Source organism: Alexandromys fortis, unplaced genomic scaffold, assembly GCF_014885135.2.
Source record: "Alexandromys fortis isolate MF-2015 unplaced genomic scaffold, M_Fortis_MF-2015_v1.1 scaffold_60, whole genome shotgun sequence".
NCBI lineage: Eukaryota > Metazoa > Chordata > Mammalia > Rodentia > Cricetidae > Alexandromys > Alexandromys fortis.
The window spans coordinates 8,508,200-8,531,998 of record NW_026067946.1 but is presented as its reverse complement, the minus strand read 5'-3'; the positions used below and the strand labels follow the sequence as shown (position 1 = coordinate 8,531,998).

Here is a 23,799-nt window from a genome sequence, read left to right as displayed (position 1 = left end):
CAGCCAACAATGACCTCAGAAAGGATAGGAGTATTTTTGCCATATTAGCACGTGTGATAATCCCCCCCCACACACACACATTCACCCCAAACACCTCTCGGGACTTCCAGAAAGAGCGTGTTGGCAAATCCCAATAAACCGCATATCAAGAGGTCACACAGCAGGTTAAAAACCAAAGGAACTCGCAAAATAAACCTTTACAAGACTGAACCATTCTTGAACTCTTATTAAAAGCAAAAGAACAATTCGTGGAGCAGGAATGAGTGACTGACTTGCGATCATCTGATAATATACAATGTGTCCAGCAGCCCAACAGTTTTTTTGTTTGTTGTGTTTTTTTTTATTGCCTCCTCCAACCACAAGAGATCATCAGAGGCGAAGCCTTTGTGACACTATACACACACACAAAGTTGGTCACCACGAATCATACTTCCCATGTGATGATGGGTAAAAAGATGTTTTGTTGTTGTCGTTATTGTTATTGTTTCTGATCTAAATTGGGGTGGGGGGGGGATACCGTTGTGCCTCACTCTACATGATAAATTTCCCCAGAAAGAAGCCAATTAAAACTGCTCCAATCATAAGCAGAACAACCGGAAGAGGCGTGGTGCGACTCTTCTTCAAGGATGTGGTGGAGGCGACCCTGGGATTGTTGGGCTGCGCTGGCTTTCTGAGTCTCACGCTTTCGTCCCCTTTTCCAGACTCTTTTGGCATTTCAAACACACACCTCAGTTTCGAATTCACGATTTCACCGGGGATCGCCTTCTTCCACACGGTCCCCAGATCCGGATTGTCCGGGGGAGCAAACATTGTCTGCACCATGAACTTGTGCTTCACCTCCCGGCTGGGGTCGAAGCGGAAGGGCTGCAGCATGGTGGCGACGGTCACTGTGGAGCCCGGCTCGACGACGCCGCTGTTGGGACGCACGCAGTAGCAGCGAGGGTTGGTGCTCTTCATCTTGAAGCACACTTTCCTCAGTGACGGGTTGTGCAGTTTAAGATGCGTGATGACGACGGTGGTGAAGGGACCTCTGAACCTGAGGACCTTAGGCGGGTCGAGGACCAGGATCTGCGAGGGTTTTGCGGTGGCACAGGAGGTGGACGCCATGGGGACCGGAGCCGGCGGCGGTTCGCGATCCCAGGTCTCCGCGTCACAACCGCCATGACCACGCGCGTTCCCATCCTGGGCATTCTCCCGTCCCTGGATTTTACACGGCTGGGGGGGGTGATAATATGAGATTTGTAAAATCATAATCATGCCTCAGAGAGAAACATGGGTTATTGAGCTTCAACTGTCAAAGAACAGTGTCAACATTTCTTAGTGGAAGGAGGACTCATGTGTATTAACCATGGGGTATGAAGAAGCACATCTGAATTCTACTAACGCTCCCCGACTCTACACACCGTGTTGATAATGTCCTTTTAAAAAATTTTTCCTGAACATTAAAAAAAAATGTTGAAAAATACCACACTGCATTAAAAAATTAACAATTCTTGACATTTTTAGATGTATGATTTAGTGGCAATAAGTAAATTTTACTGCACACTAGTCTCCTAGGGTGTAATCTGCCTCCTAGGGTGTTTGTCACCAACTTGATATAACTTAGAGTCACCTGAAAAGAGCGTAAACTGAAGGGCCTATGTGCACATCTGTGAGAGACTGTCACCAATGACGGCTGATGTGAGGAGACCAATCCCTAGGCCTGTGAGCCTGGACTGTCTAAGATGCACGGGGCTGCGGGGGAGGGGAGTTATTCCTCTAAAGACACCTGCTGGAGTTCCTGCCCGGACTTTTCTCAGTAACGGACAGGAGACCTGGAAGTGTAAGCTAAAACAGACCCCTCCTCCCCTAGTGGCTTCTGGTCATGGTGTTTATCCCAGCAACAGAAAGGATTCAGTCTAAACAGAAACCTACGGGCATCATTTATTTTCTTGGAACTTTATATGCATCTTCCACTTAAAAGACTTCCCTCTCGAGAGGGGGCGTTTACACTAAAGGAATTTATCAGTGTTCAGACCCCAGAGGCAATGAATAAAGAACTCCTGCCTCCCTTCCCTCTGCCCCCTAGGGGTGGGATGGAAGAAGCGGGGACAGAATTGCCCCTGCGCAGCATTTTTCAGCTGGTCCCTTTCACCCTCGATGCCTTCACCTGGAAATGCAGCTGTCAGGGTTGTGTGGGTTAAGTGAAGGAATACGCAGTGAGAAGAGTCACGCATCACACACTCCAGTTTCTTATTAGTCACGTGCCTCCTAGGTAAGGCCGCCTCTTGTCTACAGATAAGAGATGCAGTCTGAGCAGCTGCTGGTGCTGAGCAAATATTCATTATAGGAGCAGAGGGGCACCATCCCACCATCCTGCTACAAGGTGTTTCTGCTCATCCCACCATCCTGCTACAAGGTGTTGTGCTAGGAACAAAACCCAGGGCTTTACATGTGTTTACACCAGTACTCTAACACACACACACACACACACACACACACACACACACACACCCCGCTCAGGTGAAAGGTCTTAATGTAAAAACAAAGGCGTGTCTGTGTGGCCTGACTGGGCCCGGAGGGTGGAATTGTTCTCATTAGTACAGACCATTGCTCGGGCTCCGCCATTCACAAAGTAAACAGTGTAGCCGAGTCTATCAAACCCTTGGCAACACCACCATTTCACACAAAATCCCAGCTGTGGTTTATGAAAGTGTGGCAGCTTGGAGGAGAGAAGGCAGGATTTGGGTGCCGCTAAAGGGTGACATGGAGCCTTACCAGAGCCGGAGTCGGCTGGCAATTGACTCATTTTTGTCCTGTGTGCCTTCAGTTATGGCAAATGAAAAACAGGCCTCTCCTGAACTTCCCCTGCCTGTGCCACACACCGGCACTAGCATCCCCCACCCCCAGCCAGCCTCAGCCTCATCCCACCTTTGTCCATCCCTTTCTCTCGTGGCAAGGTCTGGGGATTTGTGCCTGGAAAGACGGGAAGTACAGATCTCTATTCTGGGTCACTAGGTCAAGGCTAACCTAGAGCCACAGAACTTCCTTCTCCCAGAGTAAACAGTGAGGCAGGAGGCTTCCAGGCAACACCGTCTGTCAGTTCCTGCCAAACCAGGAGCAAGGCATGGGGTTCAGCCGAGAGTGAGTGCTATACAGACTGACGACTCCATCTGGAGCAAAGAGAAGGGGGACACAACCCAGGGAGCAGTGCAGCCAGTCATGGAACCACGGCCCGGAAAGCCCAGCACTTGGGAGCTGGAGGCAGGAGAATTAGGGAGTTCAAGGTCATCCTCAGCTACAAAGCCAGTCTGAGGCCAGCCTAGGCTACTAGAGATTCCGTCTCAAAACAAGAACAAAACCCAAAACAACAAAAAGGAAGATGGGGAGAGACGAGCAGGAGACAGGACCAGAAATACCATTTCCACTTTCTGAGGTTGCTCCATCTTCTGGTTGACAGTTGCTTAATTCTGTTAATGTGATCTTCCTTGCCTGTCTCTCACCTCTCCCAAATACTGGGGTTCCCCATGCCTCTAGTCTAGAGTACATACTTCCATTCAAAAGCCATGGCACAGCCACAAAATTAGATATCCATCATAGACTTCTATTATCTGAAGATGCGTGACCTTATAACAGCCTTCAGCATAGTCACAAGTTCTGAATCCCCTCGGTCCACTCAGATGGGACCACAAACGGTTGGATCCCAAGCAAAGCCTAGGCTGCTGAAGTCACAGGCAGGACCCCTCTTCACTCTCCGGTACCAAAGGAGGAGTAAGGAGTTGAAACATCGATTGTTATGGGTAGCAAGCGTTCTCTTCCTAATAGGCACGGGTTTGTAGCACAGGTTTAACAATCCAGTGATTGGGAAACTTCACTTGTTAAGGCTTTGGTTTCTACTTGGTCCAACTTCTACTATAAGTCAAAAAAAAAAAAAACAAAGAGAAATGTATTGTCTACAGGAAGTGATGTGTTGGGTTAATTCATTTCTCTCTTGCTAAATTCTCATTGAATTTCCCTTATTTTGGAGCTATTCTCAGAACACTGGTTCCTGTCTCCCTAAGAAAATTAAAGAAAACATAGAGACAGTCTCTCTCCCGAAAAGGAGAGCCTTTTGCCCTCTACAGCTTTATTATAGTATAATTGACAAATAAAAAAAAAGTATGAATTATGGCATGGAACATTTTGATATATGTATGTATTGCAAGTTATTAAGTCAGACTAATTCATCAACTCACCACATCACACACGTAAGATTTTGTCATTTTTTTAAAAAATTTTTTTCTGGAGAATGATTCTCGCTTTGTAACCTAGGCTAGCCTTGAACTCATGATTCTTACAGGTGTACCCTACCACACCTAGCTTGCAATGACTTTAGATTTTAAGTTAAATGTAGTCCCATTTGTCTATTTCTACTTTTTCTGCCCTTGCTATCCAGGCCAATCAATGCCAAGAAGACTTACCCCTGTCTTTTAATAAGTTCACAATTTCTGCCTCACTTTTTAGAGACACGGTTAATCCGCTCAAGTTGACTTTCGCACAGGAGCTGGATGTCCACTTCCACTCCCACACATGTGCTCTCCTTTCTCAGTACATCTATAAGACCTTTTCTCCTCTTTTATCTTTAGTTCTATGTGTTTGTCCGTGTGGGGTTATTTGCACATGGATGCAGTGTCTTCAGAGGAGGCCAGAGGCGTCTGATAACTCGAGAGTTAAAGTCACAGGCTACCGTGGAACACCCAGTGTGACTGCTGGGAACCGAATACGTGTCCTCTGTAAGGTCAGTGCATGTTCTTAACTGCTAAGCCATCCCTCGGCCCCCGTAGACCATCCTTTTTTCACTGTGTGTCCCTGACACCTTTGACACTTTTGTTAAAGCTGATGGTAAACTCACAGTTTATTAAGCAGTTCTCTGTTCTGCCCCATTGGTCTTTATGTGTATTGCTATGCTGTACTGTGCTGCTATGGTTGTTATAGCTTCAGAGCGGAACTTTAAATTAGGCAGCGAGGTACCTTACTTTCTTCTTTTTGCTCATGTTTTTCTTAGATGTTCAGGGTCTTTTGGGTTCTATATTAATTTTAGGATTGATTCCTATTTCTGTAGAAAAGTATTGAGTTGTTGTAGGGATTGCGCTAATTATTCTAGATTGATTATCTAGATTGATTTGTTGTGTAGGTATTTTTAATATTAACTGTCTCAATCTACGAATGGGCTGTACTATCCATTTGTCTCCTGCATTTCTTTCATTTTCTCACAGTTTTTTGGTGCGGATTTATAGATTGTTTACCTCCTTGGTTGAATCCACTCCTAAGGTTTCTGTTGTTATTGTTTTGTTTTTTGTTTCTTTCTTCCAATGGTACTAAAATAGCACTTTTTGTTTGTTTGCTTGCTTGTTCCTTTTTTGGAGAGTTCAGTTTTAGTTCATAAATGTTTGTTTGTTCCTTTTTTGGGAGAGTTCAGTTTTAGTTCATAAAAGCACACTGACTCTTGTGTGTTGGTAATGTATCTCCCAGTATTACTGAGTTTGTGAAGGTCTGTATTTTGGTGGTTGTATTTAGATTTTTCTAGAGATACAATCATGTCTTCTGCAAATGGCAGAAACTTTACTTTCTTTCTTTCCTATTTGGCTGACTTCCTCTCTTTTGTAGCCCCAGCAGTCCTGTGGTGATTCATGTTGGGGCTTGCTTATGGTATACTCAGAATCAGTTCGATTTCAACAAATCACATGATTTGAGGGATGAAATACATGATTGGCCAGCTTTAGTCAGAAGTCCTTCTCCAGCCACTCAAAGGAAGATCTGAGGTGATTTCTCCAGGGAAAGAAGGAAGGATGGAGGTCAGACAAAAACAATAGCTGACCTCCACCACGGGTGTGCCATCCTCTTGTGTAACAATGACTGAGTAAAATACAAGCAGGGACATCTCGAGAGCCTTGCCCACAGAGACCAGTCCTGTCAGGAGGCCAGAAGCCCAAAGGGGTTGGGGGAGGAGTGGAACCTCCTTTCAGGATAATGCCTCTTGGAGTGGAGTCATCATACCTCCTAAACGGTGAGCTAACTTTAGGAGAAAGAGCCTCAGCTAGCTTTAGGGAAAGGGGCCTTATCTGAGCAGGAGGAATTCAAAAGGCTTCCTGCTTCCTGAGGAGTGTGCAGGATTTAGACTGAACCCAGAAAAGAGGACAGCAACTCAGATGTGCGTGCAGAAAGGAGAGGGGAACCATGGTGGAAGAGGAAGGGCCAAGGTTTCTGAGTGAGATCAGCCTACAGGAGAGGTGGCAACATACCAAGCAAACATCACGGAATTTTAAATTCTAGATCAGTGGTTCTCCACCTGTGGGTCGAGACCCCTTTGAGGAAGTCAAATGACCCTTTCACAGGGGTCGCCTAAGACCATCAGAAAACACAGATATCTACATTGTAATTACTCAACAGTAGCAAAATTACAATTATGAAGTGGCAACAAAATAACTTTCTGGTCAGGGGTCACCGCAACATGGGGAGCTGTACTAAAGGGTCGCAGCAGCATTAGGGAGGTTGAGAGCCCCTTCTCTAGACCCAATCCTATCACGGAAGTTAGCAACATGTCTTGCTGTCTGTCTTTCCCCCATACTGCTCTGATTTGTAGAAAGTGTGTTTGTGTTAACATCTTCAGGATTCTGGGCCCGGAGAGATGGCTCGGCAGTTAAGAACCCTGTTCCAGATGGCTAAAATTCACTTCCCAGGACACATACAGTGACTTGCGGCTATATGCCACCTCAATAGCAGAGAACCTGACAACCTCTTCTAAATTCCATAGGCACCAGGCATTCGTGTTGTGCACAGGCATCCATGCAGGCAAAGGAAGCACTCAGACACATAAAATTTAAAGATCTGACAAAACGTTGTCAATATTCAATTCTGCCTTGGCTTAAAGGTGGCAGAGGCTTCCCTCGTCTCCTCTTCCCACCCTGCCCCATCTGATTTTCATAGGAACAGAGTTTGAGCCCATGAGCTCTGTGTAGGAAAGTATTCCGGTCAGCCCCCTGGCACGGTAGACTGAAACAAGCTGGAAAGGCGCTGTATGTGTGAGAGTCTCCCTGCTTTGTGCCCGCCACGGTCTGCATCGTTTCAATAGAGGTTTAGGATTGCTAAAAGGCAGGACCAAGGCAGGATACCTGTCTTAGTTAGGGTTACTATTGCGGGGACCGAACACCATGAACGAACAACTTGGGGAGGAAAGGGTTTATCTGGCTTACACATATCATTGTCCATCATCGAAGGAAGTCAGGACAGGAACTCTAACAGGGCAGGAAGCTGGAGGCAAGAGCTGATGCAGAGGCCATGGAGAGATGCGCTTACTGGCTTGTTCAGCATGGCTTGTTCAGCCTGCTCTCTTATGGAACCCAGTACCACCAGCCCAGGGGTAACTCCACCCTCAATGGACCGGCCCCTCTCCCATCAATCCCTAATTAAGGAAACGTCCAGCCTACAGGCTAGGGTACAACCCGATCTTACAGAAGTACTTTCTCAATTGAGGCTCCCTCCTCTCTGATGACTCTAGCTTGTGTCAAGTTGACATCAAACTGTCCAGCACAATTCCCTATTTCTAGGTGATACAGTGGCAGAGTTCTGAACCTTGCGAGTAGAGATGAGTATCAGGTGTCACTGAGAAGAGAACAAAGCCTTGGGGGGAGGGACAGCTAGGGGTAGGGGAGGAAGAGCTAAAATCTGAGGGCGAGTAGGCACATCAGTAGGGAAGAGCCTAGACCCACAGGCCTGCAACGGGAAGGCCCCAGTCTGTGCCCTCCATTGACCAATTGCAGGACAGAACTTCATCTCTTTAAACTGCAAGCTCCTCATCAGCAAAACAACCATAACAAAGCATCTGTTGGACTGCAAGAATTAATAATTCAAAAAAAAAAAAAAACAACCAAAGTTAAGTGTCTGGGACTTCAGATGTTGCTTGGTGACTTACCATTGTGAGTCCTTCGAAAGATTAACTCCATTGAGCAGTAATGTAAAACAGAAATGATAAAAGAAAAAGCACTTGTCTTGCAGGCTATAGTGGGGACTGAATCAGATAACGCACAAACAAGCTCCACAATGTCTGGCAGGCGTGAACGTTCACCAAGTGTTAGTGATACGATGGCATACAGATGGTACTGACTGAGCTAGCCATGCTGCAGCGGTCTGTGGGGCACGTAGGACCAGCAGGAAGGACCGACACAGGAAGGAGACGATTCTGGTTTTCTGGTCATGAGCATCCCTAAGACAAGGGCCTTCAGAGTGCTGTTTCAGAACTGTCACCCGTTTGGGCACTGTAGCACACATCCTTAATTCCAGCACTTGGGAGTGCGAAGCAAGTGAGTCAACAGTGAGTTCGAGGCTGAACTGGTCTACAGAGAAGTTCCAGGCCAGCCAGAGCTACAGAGTGAGAACCATCTCAAACAACAAACCAGCAATAATAATAATAATAACTACAACCACAACAAAGATAAAATCAAGGATCTGCACGCTTAGCACGTCGCTGTTTCCCAGCTTGGGTTGTTTCCCCCAGGAAGCCACATCCAGATGACCTTTACAACCGTCACCACTGGTGAAAGATGGGAGGGAAGTGATCCACCCCTCTCAAAAAGATAGACCGCTTCATGAATTTGTGTGTCATCCATTCCAATTATTATATGCTTCAGTCTCAGATGGAGCAGAAGGAGAGAGAAAGTAAGGAGCCCAGAATACAGGGCTCTCTGCTCCCTGACAGCAGACGCAATGCGATCACTCACTCACTCTGCACTCCTGTTGTCAGGCCTTCCCCCTTCAGATGCAAAGCGATCACTCATTCGGCACTCCCCGAGTCATGTCTTCCTTTTGGTGATGGGCTGGTCCTTCAAACGATGGGCCAAAGTAAGCCCATCTTCCCTTCAGTTGCTCTTCAAAGTATTTTGTCACCACAGTGAGAAAAATAACTAATCTAGTAGTGTTCTTAAGAGAAAAATCTATGGGGCCAGTGAGAGGGCTCAGTGGTAAGGAAGCTTGCTGCCAGGCCTCATAATCTGGTCCAGTCCCTGGCAGAAGGAGAGAACCGACATCCACAGACTGTCTTCTGGATTTCATAAGTGGTCTGTTCACACATGTATGACAACACACACACACACACAAATAGATAAATAAATAATAGATAAATAAGTAAATGTGATAACGAACAGTTAAAGAGTCTACGGAATTACAAAGCATCAAACCAAATCTGTGGCTCTGTCCCTAAGTGAGCTCCGTGGCTCCGCCCCTAACTCTGTGAATTCTGTGGCTCCGCCCCTGTGTGAGCTCTGCAGAGGATTTACTCTCAGTCTTCATTTCCACAGCAATAGAAGGCCATCTAAAGAAATCATGAAAACGGTCAAGTCACAAAGAGTAAATGCTCAGTAGATAAGCGCCGTCTCTGCTACTCCTGGCTTACTCCAGAAGCCAGTTAAGTGGCACTGCCCATCTATGCTGCGAACCGGCACAGGTCTGCGGGTACTGCCTCAGAGCCTTTCTTTCCCACTGTGGGAGAGCGGCTCCCGACACAATACAGGAAGCCATGAGGGCTGCAGGCGAGACAAACAGGATTCCTGCTCTCACACGGGAGTGACATCATCTCGGGGAGTCGTTAATAAACCACCTTGCACTTCAGTTTTTTTCACCTGCAAAATGGAGTAGTTGCTAATTAAGTTATGAAGAATAAACAAGCTAATTCGGACGGAGCCCGCGGGTAAACTGTGAGTCAAGGTCAGGGACTGTTGACAGCTTCCTGTTTCCAACGCGCTGACACGGTAGCTCTCTTCCGCTTCTCTGGCTGCAAAGGTCACTACTAGGCCACCAACAAAACCTGGGACAAGCCACGGTCCATCCCTTGAAAGCCACATTCCTTTCAGTAACATCAGTGTCCCCACCATTCCCTACAGGGATGAGAGGCTCCAAACACCAGGTTCTGAAGACCCGAACCCAATCTGCATTGCCAAGATGTTGCATTTACTGTGTCTTAATGATCCAGACTAAGATAGGGCTCTTATGGCCCAAGCTTTTCCTTCTTTGTTTGACCTGAACTTTTCCTGTCTGTCACTCCTTATCTTAATCTCTGTGATCTGTTTTCCCCAGAAATCCTTCTGCACCACTACTAACAATCTCTTAAGAGTGCTTCAAATTCCTATCATAAAGCAGAGCTAAACGTGCAGGTGTTTTTCTTTTTAAGTTTTTACCCAGCCCACGGGGACTGGGACTGAACCGGCAACGCTAAATAGTTATAGAATATTGAAAAGCACTTATTAGATAGAAATGATATTTGATAAAGGAGAACACTGAGCTGTTGACATGTTTTCTCACCTTGGCCCAGCCCTAACCCTGTTTCAGTCTACAAGGAGCCTCATGAACACTGCCGAGAATCCCCCACAAGTTCTTTCTACTCACCGTGCTTCTCCCCAAAACAGACATCCACAGCCTACCCGAGGGCCCCAAAGGCAACGGTGGTGGTTTGATCGGGTCACATAAGCAGGTAACCCCAGCATCCTGGCACCCAGAGTATTGTCCACAAGGGTGAGCATGTGTTCTGGATGGGCAAAGGTGAAGTTGCAGATCAGTGTGAGACCCATTAAAGTCCAAAGACCTCTCTCTCTTTTTTTTTTTTAAATGCTTTCCTCAGATTGCCTGTAGACAAGTCTGCAGGGCATTTTCTTTTTTTTTTTTAAACTTTATTTAACTTTATTTCATGCACATTTGGTATAACGATGTCAGATTCTCTTGAACTGGAGCTACAGACAGCTGCGAGCTGCCATGTGGGTGCTGGGAATTGAACCCTGGTCCTCTGGAGGAGCAGTCAGTGTTCTTAACCACTGAGCCATCTCACCAGCCCCCCCAAAGACCTCTCTTGCATAAATCTAGGATAGACACTGCTTACAGCAAAGGTCCCACTCGGCTCTGTCTGGACCACACTGCTGGGACATCACCTACAGGGGGCCATGTCTGGGGGATACCACCCAGTGGCCAAGTCCAAGTCAATTTCCTTCCCAGACGCTGTCCCTCCCCCCCCAGAAGGACCCCTCCTGGCTTTTGCTTTCTTTTCTGGGTCCATGAAGCAGAAATAGAAAAGGAATCTGCAAAGGAAAATTGGCATGCTGGGAGCCAGGGGCATCAGATGGCTGCTACCTCTAAGGCATCAGCTATTAAGACTGTTGGACCCTTAATTTGGTGTTTATTCATGCTAGGCTTGGAAACATCGTTTTTGCCAAGCATGCTCAAAAGAAAACAAACCTCTAGACAACATCTGTTTCCCCTTTCTTTCCTCTTCCTTCTCTCTTCCTTCCCTCTTCCTCCTTTTTGTTTTGTAAATGTTTCTAAAACTGAAACAGGAAGGGAAGCAACAAAGAAAGAATTTGGATTCCCCTGTCTTAGTCCAGTTAGTTGCTGTAACAAAATCCCAGAGACTGGGTAGCTTAAACAACAGAAATTCCCTTTCTCACAGTTCTGGAGACAAAATGATGATGATGATGATAGTGGTGGTGGTGGTGGTTATGATGATGGTGGTGGTGATGATGATGATGGTGGTGATGATGATGGTGGTTATGATGATGATGATGTTGTCAATGTGCTGATTCAGTTTCTGATGAGTACTTTCTTCCTGGCTTGGTCTTTACTTGATGTGCAGGTTTAGTGAGTAAGAAGTTCTTTGGTATCTTGTCTTAAAGGATACTAATCCAAATGGATCTGGCTCTGGGCCCCATCCTTATGGCCTCATTTTATAATAATTCCTTCCACATTGGTCCTATTTCCAAATATAGCCTCACTAGGCATTGGGAACTTGAACCTAGGAAGTTTTGGGTGTTGGTGAGCAGAAGCATTTGTAGGCCCATATTTCTATTTGGTGTGGCAGCCAGGCTCTAAAGTCAGTATCTGAGGATGGTCACGTAGCCCTGCAGACAGGCTGTCGCTACCTAACAAAGGGTCAGGATGTTGTTTTGCTCCTTTCTTTGTAATTTGGAGGATGCCTGATAGAGATGCTGATTCACGCCTACGTGACAGCTAGCATACAGAGCAGATAGGTAGTTGTGGATGTGACTAAAAGCCATTCACCTGGTTACCTAGGAAACAGAATGCTGGTATATTTCCCACTCAGTTTATGTTTTGGTATATAAGGCTGTTTGGATAATAAATTTTCAAAATGCTGCAAATTCCCTGGGCTATTCCCGAGCGGCCTGCCCAAGATCCCCACCCAAGATCCCCCGGGCGGTTCCCTGAGAATTCTTCAGAATGTAAACTCAAGACTTCATGAAGGATCACTGAGAATCTCCCTCCCAATAAAACCATGTGAGTTGTGTCTTTATTTCCGCACCTACCCACCAGTCCAGAGAGACAGTTTATGTTGGGGTCTGGTCGAGAGAAATAATTTAGAGTCCGGGCTAGCACCGGATCCCAGCAAGCATTAAGTCCATGATTCAGTGAGCGTAAGGATTCTGAGTTTGTTTGATTTCTATTTATTAAAAAAATTCAAGCACTGAAAAATTTTATCTATCATCTATCTATCTCTTATGGTTTTATACATTGATAGTGGTTGACAAGGGAGAGACACTTTCTTCAGTATTGTAGCCACCGGTAGGCTTGTAAGCTAGCCTCCACCCATGATCCTCCAAATAAAACTAGACACCTCACTCCATCCCAAAAAAAAACCCATGAAAATGAAATAGGAGCTGCTTGGGAAGATAGGGGTCAGAATGAGTGGGGAAGAGGACAAGAGATGATCAAAATGGGATAAATATGATCAACTTACATTATTTACATGTATGAAAATAATTTCCCTCATTACGCATAATCAATGTACACTAATGAAAACATATTGAGTGAAAATTCACATACACATGCAACAAGCAAAGGAAGAAAACTACCTTTAGAAGACGTAGTAACCTGATGCACTGACTGATAATAATGACCAGGACTGTACGGTGAAGTGGGACAAGCAAGTGGATCACCACTGTGATGAACCTCGTGTGTCAAGGAGAGCCAGTGAAAGACTGTGTGGGCAAACTGATGCAATGGTGGCAGGGCCTGCTAGTTGGGGCACTCAGAATGGAGGGACACTCTTGACAGCTTTCTCTGCTGCAGTTCCTCCTGAAAGAGCATGTGTGACCGTGAAGAAAACAGGCAAGGAGGTGTCCCCCAGAAGCTACAAAAGAGCACGTGTGTTTTCTACCCAGAAAGGAAAATAAAGAAATACATTTTGTTGATAAACCCACAGGTGCAAACCCACCGCAGCAGAACTGCATGGCTAGATTCACCTCTGCAGCCCTACGTTGCTAAGCCCACCACTGCAATACTGCATAGCTGGACCCACCACTGCAGTATCGTATGGCTAAACTCACCTGCATTCCTCCTGCATGGTTAAATCTACCATTGCAGTCCTGCAGGGACTAAGAACTGTGTGCAATCCACTCCCGGGAGCGCAGTTTTAAGCAGATAGGATTGTTTTAAATAATTCACTGGGAAATCGATAATCAAAGTCTGGAATCAGCTTGAGAATTTGCTATTTCTCGGGCTTCAGTTTCTCTCCACTATTTTCTGATTCTGAGATATAACTAAGTTAGGAGATTCAGAGTGACGAAGAGGCAAAATGGTGTCACACGTTTTTGGTACAGCAACACTGGGCAAGACCTAAGAAGAAACTTTAGTCAATTTTGTGGAAAATTCTTATACATTCCCAGAAACATGGAAGAACAGATCTGTCAGGGGGAAAAAAATCCAAGGCACGGCAAATATGAACAGGGATCATACAAAAACTCTATGCACTCCCAAAGGAGAATTCAAATTATTATTTGATTAACTGAATACTACGATAACGGCAAAATTGAAAATCGCAGGTAATTGTCAGTATTCTGGGCTTATATAGGTAAATGCTTTGCTTGTTTGTTTTGGTGTCAGGAACCGAACCCAGAGCCTAGTACATGGTAAGCACATGCTCTACCACTGAGCGACACCCTAGCCCCAAGTATATTCCTTTCTAACCAGTAAGCAGGAGGGAAGAATAGCATCTGTGTTTCAAGAAAACGTGGAAATCCTTCAAGACTGCTTGAATAATCCTTTTAAAAGACTGACTTTTTTAATTGTTTAAAATATAAAGCGAGGATTAAAAAGGCACTTGGTGCTTTAGCGCAAGGGCATAAAGGATGCTTCCGGACAGTCATGGCACTAACAGACATGAATGCCTGCTGTCCATCACCACATTTGATACCCAGGATCCCGGTTATTTGCTGTGGTTTCTAGTCGTTACTGTGTTAGGAAAAAGCACTGGATTTTGAGTTCAGTGTTAACCCCTCGCCTCACCCACCCTGGTACCTCAGCTTTTGCCATTCCGCAGAAGAAAAATGGGACAGGAGAAAGCGGAGCTGGAGGCGAGTGTGCGTGCGCTTTACTCGCTGGGAAGTTGAGACGGGAAGCAACTGTGTTCGCTACCCTCTTTCTAAAGAGCATCTGATTTAGCAAGAACAGCAACTCATTGAGGCACATGTCCTTAGTCTCTGTTTTCTCGGTCTGAAAACAGGAAGCTCGTGCCTGGAGCCCTCAGTTGCTGTGTTGGGATGGGACGGTGGGAGGCGTGCTGACGGTGGGGGAGGGTGTTCAAATCCCCGACTGGCTCCCAACCTCGCTTCTATTGGGGTCAACCTCATTCCACACGTGGCCTATATACCCTGGTGCTCGAGTTAATTTGTAAGATCGCCCTACTTTTTCCTTTAGAGGGCAACTATTTGAAGGCACTTCGTCATGAGGGCACAAACATCTTTTCCAAGCGGGGCCTGTTTCTGCTAATTAAGAAAGGCTGAAAGCAGGAAGAAGCCAGGAGGGCAGTCACTGACTCATTCCGTGGCTTCGTTTGTGCAAATGGACCACGGGGGTTCAAAGGAAGAGCGAAGATTAAAAAGGCTGGCATCGCTGCTGGCTGGGCTTGTTGGGAAACATCTGAACACGGATTCCGTCTGACCCAGAAGCCAGGAGTCCACAAACTCGTCATGCCTTTTCTCTCTCCCAAAGCCACAAAAATCTCAACTCCAATATCCCAGAACACTCCCTCACCCCCACCCCCCACCCCCCCTCTCCCGCCTTGGCAGAGACGAACCAGAGCGGTCTAATTTGGGCCTAACAGTTGGCATGCAATTAAAACTATATTTATATGGGCCTCGGAGGAGAATAATATATTTATGGGTAAATTAAGATCATTGCAAAACAAACATGCTCCCACAGACCAGGAATTAGCTTTGCTCCCCCAGGGACCGTGAGAACTCTGCCATCTTTTACAATGCGGAGCGGATTGTCTAAGAACAAGCAGAACAGCAGGCACCTCTACGGTCTGAAAACGGATCTGGGGTCCACTTTTCATTATCCGATCCAAACTCAGGCACAGTTTTTTCTTTCTTTTCCTGAAAAGCCACAAAGTTATATTGGTGGTGAAGTTTAGACAGAGTATTTTTGCTTCTGGTTTTTTTTTTTTTTTTTTGGTCTGGCCAGAGATACAAACAGGAGTAGATGACCGTTCTACATGATGGCTTGTTTGTCATGACTTTTCTAACATGGAATGAAGAAAAGAAAGAATGCCTTATGCTTAGATGAGGCATGAATCAAAAATAAACAGATCTTCCATAGTCAGGCCTTGTTAGCCTAGGAGAAGAGGAGGACCGTGCCCAAATTCCTCTCTGCTGACTCAGTGTTACCTTTAATTCCTTTACTAATTTTCCAGCTTAATCAGTACTTAATCAGAGTACTTCTCCACCCCCAACACAGTGACTTATACAACGCAGATAAAATACCCAAAAACATCCGCTTCCCCCAGCCACTGAAGAAAGCATCTCCTGCAGCCTTTTAGCGCACATCCTGTTGTGCCCTTAAGCTCATGTTTATGGTATGGAGCTGTGAAAAGTCGGCAGCCTAGGACAAAACTTAGTCTCATAGCTTTCTAGTCTTCCTCCTATTGGTCTCTTCCAGTTGGAGTAACTGGTTACCACGCTCTGTGAGGAATTTCGGCTTCTTTTGCAGCTCCACACAGTACTGGCAGTGGGTCCTGGCCTGGCATAGGTACTTAAGCACAATTTCTAAAACAAGTTCTGCCGCCATCAAAGCCATTCAGCCTGAGGAGCAACAGAGAACTGGTAATGACCCCTTAGCACCCCTCCTAAGTGTGCATCCGGGCGCGCTCAGCCTTGGCTTCTCATCAGTGCCGCACCCATGTGGGTTTCACGCTGTATAAGACGTTGAACACAAATCCCATGTTCATTTTTTTTTGTGTCCATGCTGAGGAGATGGCTCTCTAAGTCATTGCTGCACTCCCCACCATCTAGAAGAGAGAGAGCATGCTGTATAACAGGGACTCACTAAATGTGTTGCTAATGACTTCGGGGAGTGTAAAAAACAATGGATCTCTAAAAATGTCAGACTCTTCCGGAAAGGACTCCTATGGGCAATATATATAGTGGATAACCTAGGCTTGAGGGCCATATGATGGCTGCCAGAACTAATTTTGTTTTGGTTATCCAAGACAGGATTTGTCAGTAGCTATGGAGCCAGTTCTGGAACTCGCTCTGTAGACCAGGCTGGCCTCGAACTTACAGAGATCCACCTGCCTCTGCCTCCTGAGCTCTGGGATTAAAGGTGTGCGCTATCACCGCCAGGACTAGTGAGATCAATACTGTAACAAGAAAGCCAGCACAGACAACAGTGCATGAATGAGTGTTCTGTGTAGCCACAGAAATGGCCGTGTGAAGAGTCTGTTGGCCACTTCCAGACCAACGGTTCTCCAGGGAATTCTACCAAGTTTTACCAAGGGTGATCAAAAGAAAATAAAAGATTTTACTGAGGATTTTTGTAAAGTTGATACTTGTCAATTTATAGACCACCCCTCCCTCACTTTTCTCTGAGTGTGTGTCTTTTTTGTATTTTTTTTTTTTTTATTCATTGTTGTTTTGGGACAGAATCTCACTATGTAGCCCTGGCTGATCTACACCTCCATGTGAACCAGGCTGGCCTCCAACACATACAAATCTGTAGTTGTTTTTGTTTTTTAACTCTTGGGGGCCCACCACCCAGCTCCCAAATAAATGCAAGGAGACTGATCCTTACTTACGGATGCCCAGCCTTAGCTTGACTTGTTTCTAGTGAGCTTTTTAACTTAAATTATACCATTTCTCTTTAACTACATTTTATCTTTGGGTTTTTTACCTTTCTTTATTCTATATATCTTTCTTCCCTTCTTACTCCATGTCTGGCTGTGTGGCTGCATGTCCTCCTCTCCTCTTTTTCTTGTTCTTAGGCCTTCTATTTCTTCTCTCTGCCTGCCTGCTCCACCCATTTCTCTCTCTTCCCTTGCTATTGGCTGTTCAGCTCTTTATTAGACCAATCAGGCAGGCAAAGTAACACAGCTTTACAGAGTTAAACAAAAGCAGCATAAAAGAATGCAGCGCATCTTTGCATCATTAAACAAACATTCCACAGCATAAACAAATGTAATACATCTTCAACTAATATTCCACAACACAAATCTGCCTGTTTCTGCTGGGATTCAAGATCTGTGCTACCATGCTTGGCTTGAGAATACTTCCTTAGAGTTAGGGAGTGGAGGCCCTGTGTGTGTGAAGGCTTGAGTATGTATGTGTTGGTGATATGAGCCAGTCACGTCAAGGACCATAACCTCAGACCCATGGGGAAATGACTCTTCATGAATGACACTCCAGAGGGAGGGCAAAGTCTTCCTCTGGTCTGTGTACAGATGTTGACAGTATGTGTAGAAAATGTCTACCATAGTGTTCTCTCCTCCCCCATCCCATCCCCAGATACTTACAGCATTAAGAGAGCCCCTGTAAAGAGACTGTTCTTACTGAGATAAACCGAGCCCGCCTCCTTGATTCAGCTGTATAACCTTGTGCTGGAGAGTCTTATGGCTACTTGACACAAACTAAAGTCATCAGAGAGGAAGGAACCTCATTTAAGGAAATGTCGCCATAAGATCGCTGTACACAAGCCTGTGGAGAATTTTTTAAAATTAAAGATTCATAGGAGAGGACTCAGTCAGTTGTGGGTGTTGTCATCCTGGGCTGGAGGTCCTGAATTCTAAAGGAAGTATGTTGAGTAAGCCAGTAAGCAGCACCCCTCCAAGGCCTCTGCCTCAGCTCCTGCCTCCAGGTCCTGCCCTGTGTGACTTCCTGCCTTCTCCTGTTTGATAATGAACTGCTAGGGAACCTTGAGTGAAATAAATCCTTTCCTCCAGTCCCAAGTTGCTTTTGGTCATGGTGTTTTACGACAGCAACAGAAACCCTGACAACTATAACCCTTGGCTCCTCGTTTACCTGCATGCAATAACCTCATCTTCCTGTTCAACTGTACACAGTAAATGCTGAACTTCCCAGGTGTTGAGGCTTCTCCATCAGAGAGGCCAGACGACCTGATTCCAGCTCATCTGTATCTGTGTGTCTGTCCTCTCTTCATTCCCTCATTCCACAGGCAGGTCTGTCCCTGGAACAGTCCTGGAGGCAGCACTTCAGCTAAACTGAAGTGATATTAAATTGATTTTGTGTTATGATCTTTCTATGGAGACCCAAAATGTTAACTTTAAGAACCTTCCAATATAATTTTTGTAAAATTCATAAAGCTCAAAGCTGAAACATGTATGGTCAAGAGAACCTTTCTGTTCAGAGAAAGAATAAAAAGATTTTCTGCTTTGCCTGCTGGGCAAAACCCTTATGCTGCCGTCCCTCTGCGGGCAGCCAGTACTTCCCTAAGCTCAAGTCTATTCTTCCTCCACAGATCTGTCCATGCACCTGAGACCTGGTGCAGAACCTGCCTGAAGAGGAGGGGAAAAGCAAGTGTGTGTGCTTCTCTAGTTAGTCTAGGACATTGGAGCCTGTGCTCAGAAACATGCATGGGGCATCTTCCAAACGGCTGAGGCCCCTTGAACTTCGGCTTCAGGGCAAGGGAACTTTAGCCACAGACTTTACAGCTTAACCGCCTTTCTTCAGAAGAAAAGGGGTCTCGGGATATTTGCAGGCCATTAGTGAAAGCAAAGAAGTAAGAAACTGCAATAAGTATGCAGTTCGGAAAATCTCCCTGATCAAGCAAGACACATGGCAAAAAAACAAACAAGCAAAAAGTCCGTCATTCAAATAACTGAGAAATCATTATTGCGTCTACTTTCAGACATATCTTTAAACCCCAAAGTTCAATGGGGTAGGGTCAAGGTTACTTTAATAGATGAGGGCTACACATATACCTTGAAAATCGGAGGAATGTCAATGTGGCCACTTGCTCCAGAATCCGAAGACTCTCTTTAAATAAACCACACCCACCTATCTGTAGAGTGTCATTTCTATGAGTTGAAGGCTGAAAACACAATTTTCACAGACTGTCTGCCTTATCCAGAGAGTGGTTGGCTGTGAAGTTTCCACCATCAAAGTGTGAGAAAGTACACCAGGATTTCAACGGTGGCCATATCTGATAGGATTGAAAGGGCCCTCATTCTATACACACACACACACACACACACACACACACACACACACAAGCACACACACGTGCACACACACGTGCACAGAGATAAACACAACCATGCACACACATGCATGTGTCTATGTCTATGATAATCCCCTTTAAAAGGGGAACAATTACTTCCAAACAATATACCCACACACAGATAGAATTCATTGATTATTACCCCTTCATTGTATGTTTATAGTTTATTAAGTACAAGTACAGGATAGGTTTTAAAACATATGAGTCTATCTGATATATTATTTCTTTCTCATGATGACCACTAAGTGAACAATAGAAACACTATTTAGAACAAATGATGCTGCAAATACTCCAATAAGCCCAAGGATTCTTGGAAATGCTGAAGAAGAGAAAGTGCTCATTTTCTGAAGAAAGAAACGTGGCTGCCGTGTATATATGTATGTGTATATATGAAGTTTGGTTTCCTGTAATGGGACGAGGGCATTGACGAAAGTTGAAGGGAGCTCACTGAGTTACAGAAAAGGAAAACACACGTGTATACAGTGGCTAATGCTTGCTGAAAATCCGAGTTCAGCTGCGCCCTCAATTTCCTAATAAAATCCAAATGACCAAAAACAATATCATCTGTGTATGATAGTTTTCTCTCCCTGACAAAGAGCTGTGGCCATTGAATTTTCTAAGAAAACACATCAGAGCAAAAGATGTTACGTTCAAGCACTTGCAACATCAAATGTCTTAGTCCACTGTCTATGCTAACAAAAATACCATAGAGCAGGTAGCCTGGGCAATCAAAGTCTATTTCCTGTGGGTTCTGGAGGCTGGATGGCTAGGCACTGGCAGAATGGTAAGTCCTGAGGGCCCATGACTTAATTCATAGACGACCACCTTTTTACTGTGTCCTCATAGGTGGCTCAGGGGAGTTTCCTCTGGGTCTGTTTCACAAGGGAACTAATGCTGTTCACAGTGGATTACCCTTATCATCACTCACTTCCCCAAAGCCCCAACTCTTACCATCCCACTAGGACCAGGTTTCAAATTACGGATTTTAGAAATGGATGGGGCGCACAAATTTTCAGTCTGTAGTAGCAGGCTGAGACGAAAGATCCCAGGATGACTGGAGGTGTTCCAAGTGGCAGACTCATGCCCTCTGCAACTACCTCTGTTAAGGGTATCACTTATAAAAGTAAAAAGCAAAGCTCTCAAGAGGTTGGAGCAAACCCTACACAAAACATTTTATTGGATTAATGTTTTTATTCTTTCCTAGGACGCAGGGTCAATTTCCAATCAATGTTTTTGTTTCACTTTGTTTTAAAGACAGGGTATCCCTGTGTAGCCCTGACTGGCCTAGAACTTATTATGTAGATCAGGCTAACCTCAAATCAGAGCTCTACCTGCCTTTGTCTCTCAAGTGCTGGGATTAAGCCACTACCCCCAGCCACCGATTAAACGACTTTTTAGAGTCTCGTCTAGAGTGTTCTGAGACCTCCTCCTTCTCCCACATTAAAGACACTTTCTGTGGTGATCTATAAGATGCAAGTTTTATTCAGAAGCCCATTTTTCAGCAGTCTTGTTCATCAACAAATAGTTGCATCCTAATCCTAAGTACATAAAAATGTCAGTATTAGGACAAAGCCAGGTTTACTAGGTAGAGAGTAGAAAGGGGTGTGCCACCACGGGATGAAATTAGAACCCCTGTGTGTGGTCCTTCCAAATTAAGTATCCCAGGGCAGAATGGAGCTGATATTTGCATAGGTATTTGGAACTGGGCCACCGCCCTCTCTCCTCGTGTCTATTTATGTCTGTTGACCTAGATGGAGGGCGGGAGTGGAATGCAGCAGCGGTTAGGTTCAGACACGCGCAGGCTGGCCATCTGCAGGGCTCTGGCAGAAGCCAGGTGATGGGCTCTGAGGGCTTCTAGTATCATTTGGCAACAGCCTGGGAGACAAATAGAATGAGGCTTCCCTTTCTAAGTGGTTTCTGATGAACACTTAAATCCATCCTGACCCAACAGCCAAGGGACATATACCTGCACCCTTTAGGTACAGGGCTGATAAAGCTGCTCCCAACAGTGCAGTGCTCCAGAGAGAGACTCCATGTTAAGGAGACTCATGGGTTTTATGTTTTATTCGTTTATTTCTTACTTGATATGTGGTACTAGGGCCTTGAGCATGCAAGGCAAGCACTCTAACACTGAGATAAATCACCAACGGGACTCATTTTTACTTTATAACAGAAAGGATGAGGAGAGATTATCTCTCTGTGTGCGTCTGTTTCTCTCTAGAGTCACATTTAAGTACCTTTTTTTGAGATAGGGTCTCATATAGCCCAGGCAGGCCTTGAATTCACTATGTAGGAGAAGGTGGTCTTGAGCTCCTGATTCTCTGGTTTCCACCTCCTGGGTGCTAGGACAATTTAATTTTTTTAAAATTATACGAAACAGTAAGTCCCCTAGAACTGGAAGTATCTAAGCACAGAATTATACACAGACTGAGGTCTAGCCAGCCTTCCAGGTCTCTTCTGGGGTCCTAGGTTTTCTAGCTACAAAGGTGCCATTTTGCCACCTTTGTTCAGTTCACGCGCATATAAGAGAGTGTTAAGATAGCACCAAAAGTCGTGAGTGGGCGCTTTAAAGTGTTAAGCCTGTTTAAAGATGCCTATTTGTAGAGAGAATAAACAAAGGAAGACGATGGTGTGTAACCAGGTCATGTCTATGCTCAGCACACTCGGCCCTTTCTCTTCTGCCTCTCTCTGACCAGAGACTCTACTATCCTCCCTGGTCTGCCTACTGTTTCTGGAAACCCAAGCCAAGCCTTGGGGCCTTCGCCCGTGCTGTACCAGCTGCAGGACCATGCTGTCCTCGAAACTCGTACACAGCATTCATGGCTCGGTTTCTTTTCTTTTCTTTTCTTTTCTTTTCTTTTCTTTTCTTTTATTTTTGAGACAGGGTTTCTCTGTAGCTTTTGGTTCCTGTCCTGGAACTACCGCTATAGACCAGGCTGGCCTCGAACTCACAGAGATCCGCCTGCCTCTGCCTCTCGAGTGCTGGGATTAAAGGCGTGCGCCACCACCGCCCGGCTCTCATGGCTCGGTTTCTTTTAAACAAATTTCTTTAATTAAAACAGAATTTTCATATAATATTATTTTGTTTATATTCTTTTCCGTCCTGTAACCTCCCCCCACCCCCACCCCCCTCGCGCTCGCCCAGGTCCTTCCCACCTCCCTTACTCACCCAGTTTCATTTGTTAGCCAACGACACCTGGGCATGGGGTAGCTCGGGAGTGTGGTACCATTGGAGAAAGCTGACTTTCCCTTTCCACACAGCAATCCAATGCTGACGGTTCCTCGGCTAGGGGTGGGACTTCCTGTCCACCTTCCTTCCTCCTTACCGGCCCTCCGTCTGTGTTAAGCTTACGCTGGTCTTCTGCGCGCTGTGGTGGTGGTCTCTGTGAGTTCTTACGTGCGTCAGCCCTCTTGAGTCTGGAAGATACTGCTTCCCTGGATGGAGTCATCTACTTACCACCTCTGGCTTTTAGAATCTTTCTGCCTCCTCTTTTGTTATAGACCCCTGAGCCCTGAGGGGAGGGGTTTGATGAAGACATCCCTTTTAGGGCTGAGCCCGCCAGAGTCCCTCACCATCAGCACATTGTCCTGTTGTGAGTCTCTGTGTTAATTCCCATCGAGTACAAGAAGCTTCCCTGATGCAGGTTGAGTGATGTACTCATCTATGGGTATAGCAGTATGTCATTACAGGTCATTTATTGTTATGTCCTTCAGCTAAATAATAGTAATAGGTTTCGCCCTCGGGCCTATAGTTTATCTGGTCTCTTGGCATTTCAGCAATGTCAGGTATGGGCTGGCTCGCTCTCTCTCTCTCTCTCTCTCTCTCTCTCTCTCTCTCTCTCTCTCTCTCTCTCTCTCTCCCCTCCCTGAGTGGGCTTTAAATCCAACGAAGGCCAGCATGACTCAAGTCTGTCACACCACTTCTGAGGGGCTCCTGGTCCATTCCTTTAACCCCTTCCCTTCCATCAAATGTTGCTTTGATTTCTTCATGATGCCTATTGATGGCTTGAACCGAATTACGTTCTGATGGAATTCTGCTGTCAATTTTCTGGATCTGGACCTTTGGGCACACCTGCAGAGGAGCCAAAGGAAGCTGCCACCCCATTCCTTGATACCCCAGATAGCAAGAACAAAGAGACACGGGTCTCTTGGAGTGCCTGTGGGGTCTAGGCCTAAATCAGCTGTCCACACTTCAGGGCACAGTGGATGGAGAGTATAGCTGTTAGGAAAGCTGCCAGACTAATGTGGACTAGATCATCTGCCCCCACAATCAGTTAG

The 23,799-nt window shown here is 45.6% G+C and overlaps 1 protein-coding gene across 1 annotated transcript; it reads right to left on the bottom strand.

Annotated features, from left to right (window-relative positions):
• Positions 1-253: 253 nt before the first annotated feature.
• Positions 254-23,359, bottom strand: LOC126506037 (vesicle-associated membrane protein-associated protein A-like). The gene is made up of 2 exons (XM_050149318.1): positions 22,691-23,359; positions 254-1,215 (listed from the first exon to the last, which is right to left on the bottom strand). Exon 2 carries the CDS (start codon positions 1,105-1,107, stop codon positions 532-534), a length of 576 nt encoding a protein of 191 aa, XP_050005275.1. The 5' UTR covers positions 1,108-1,215; positions 22,691-23,359; the 3' UTR covers positions 254-531.
• Positions 23,360-23,799: the final 440 nt, after the last annotated feature.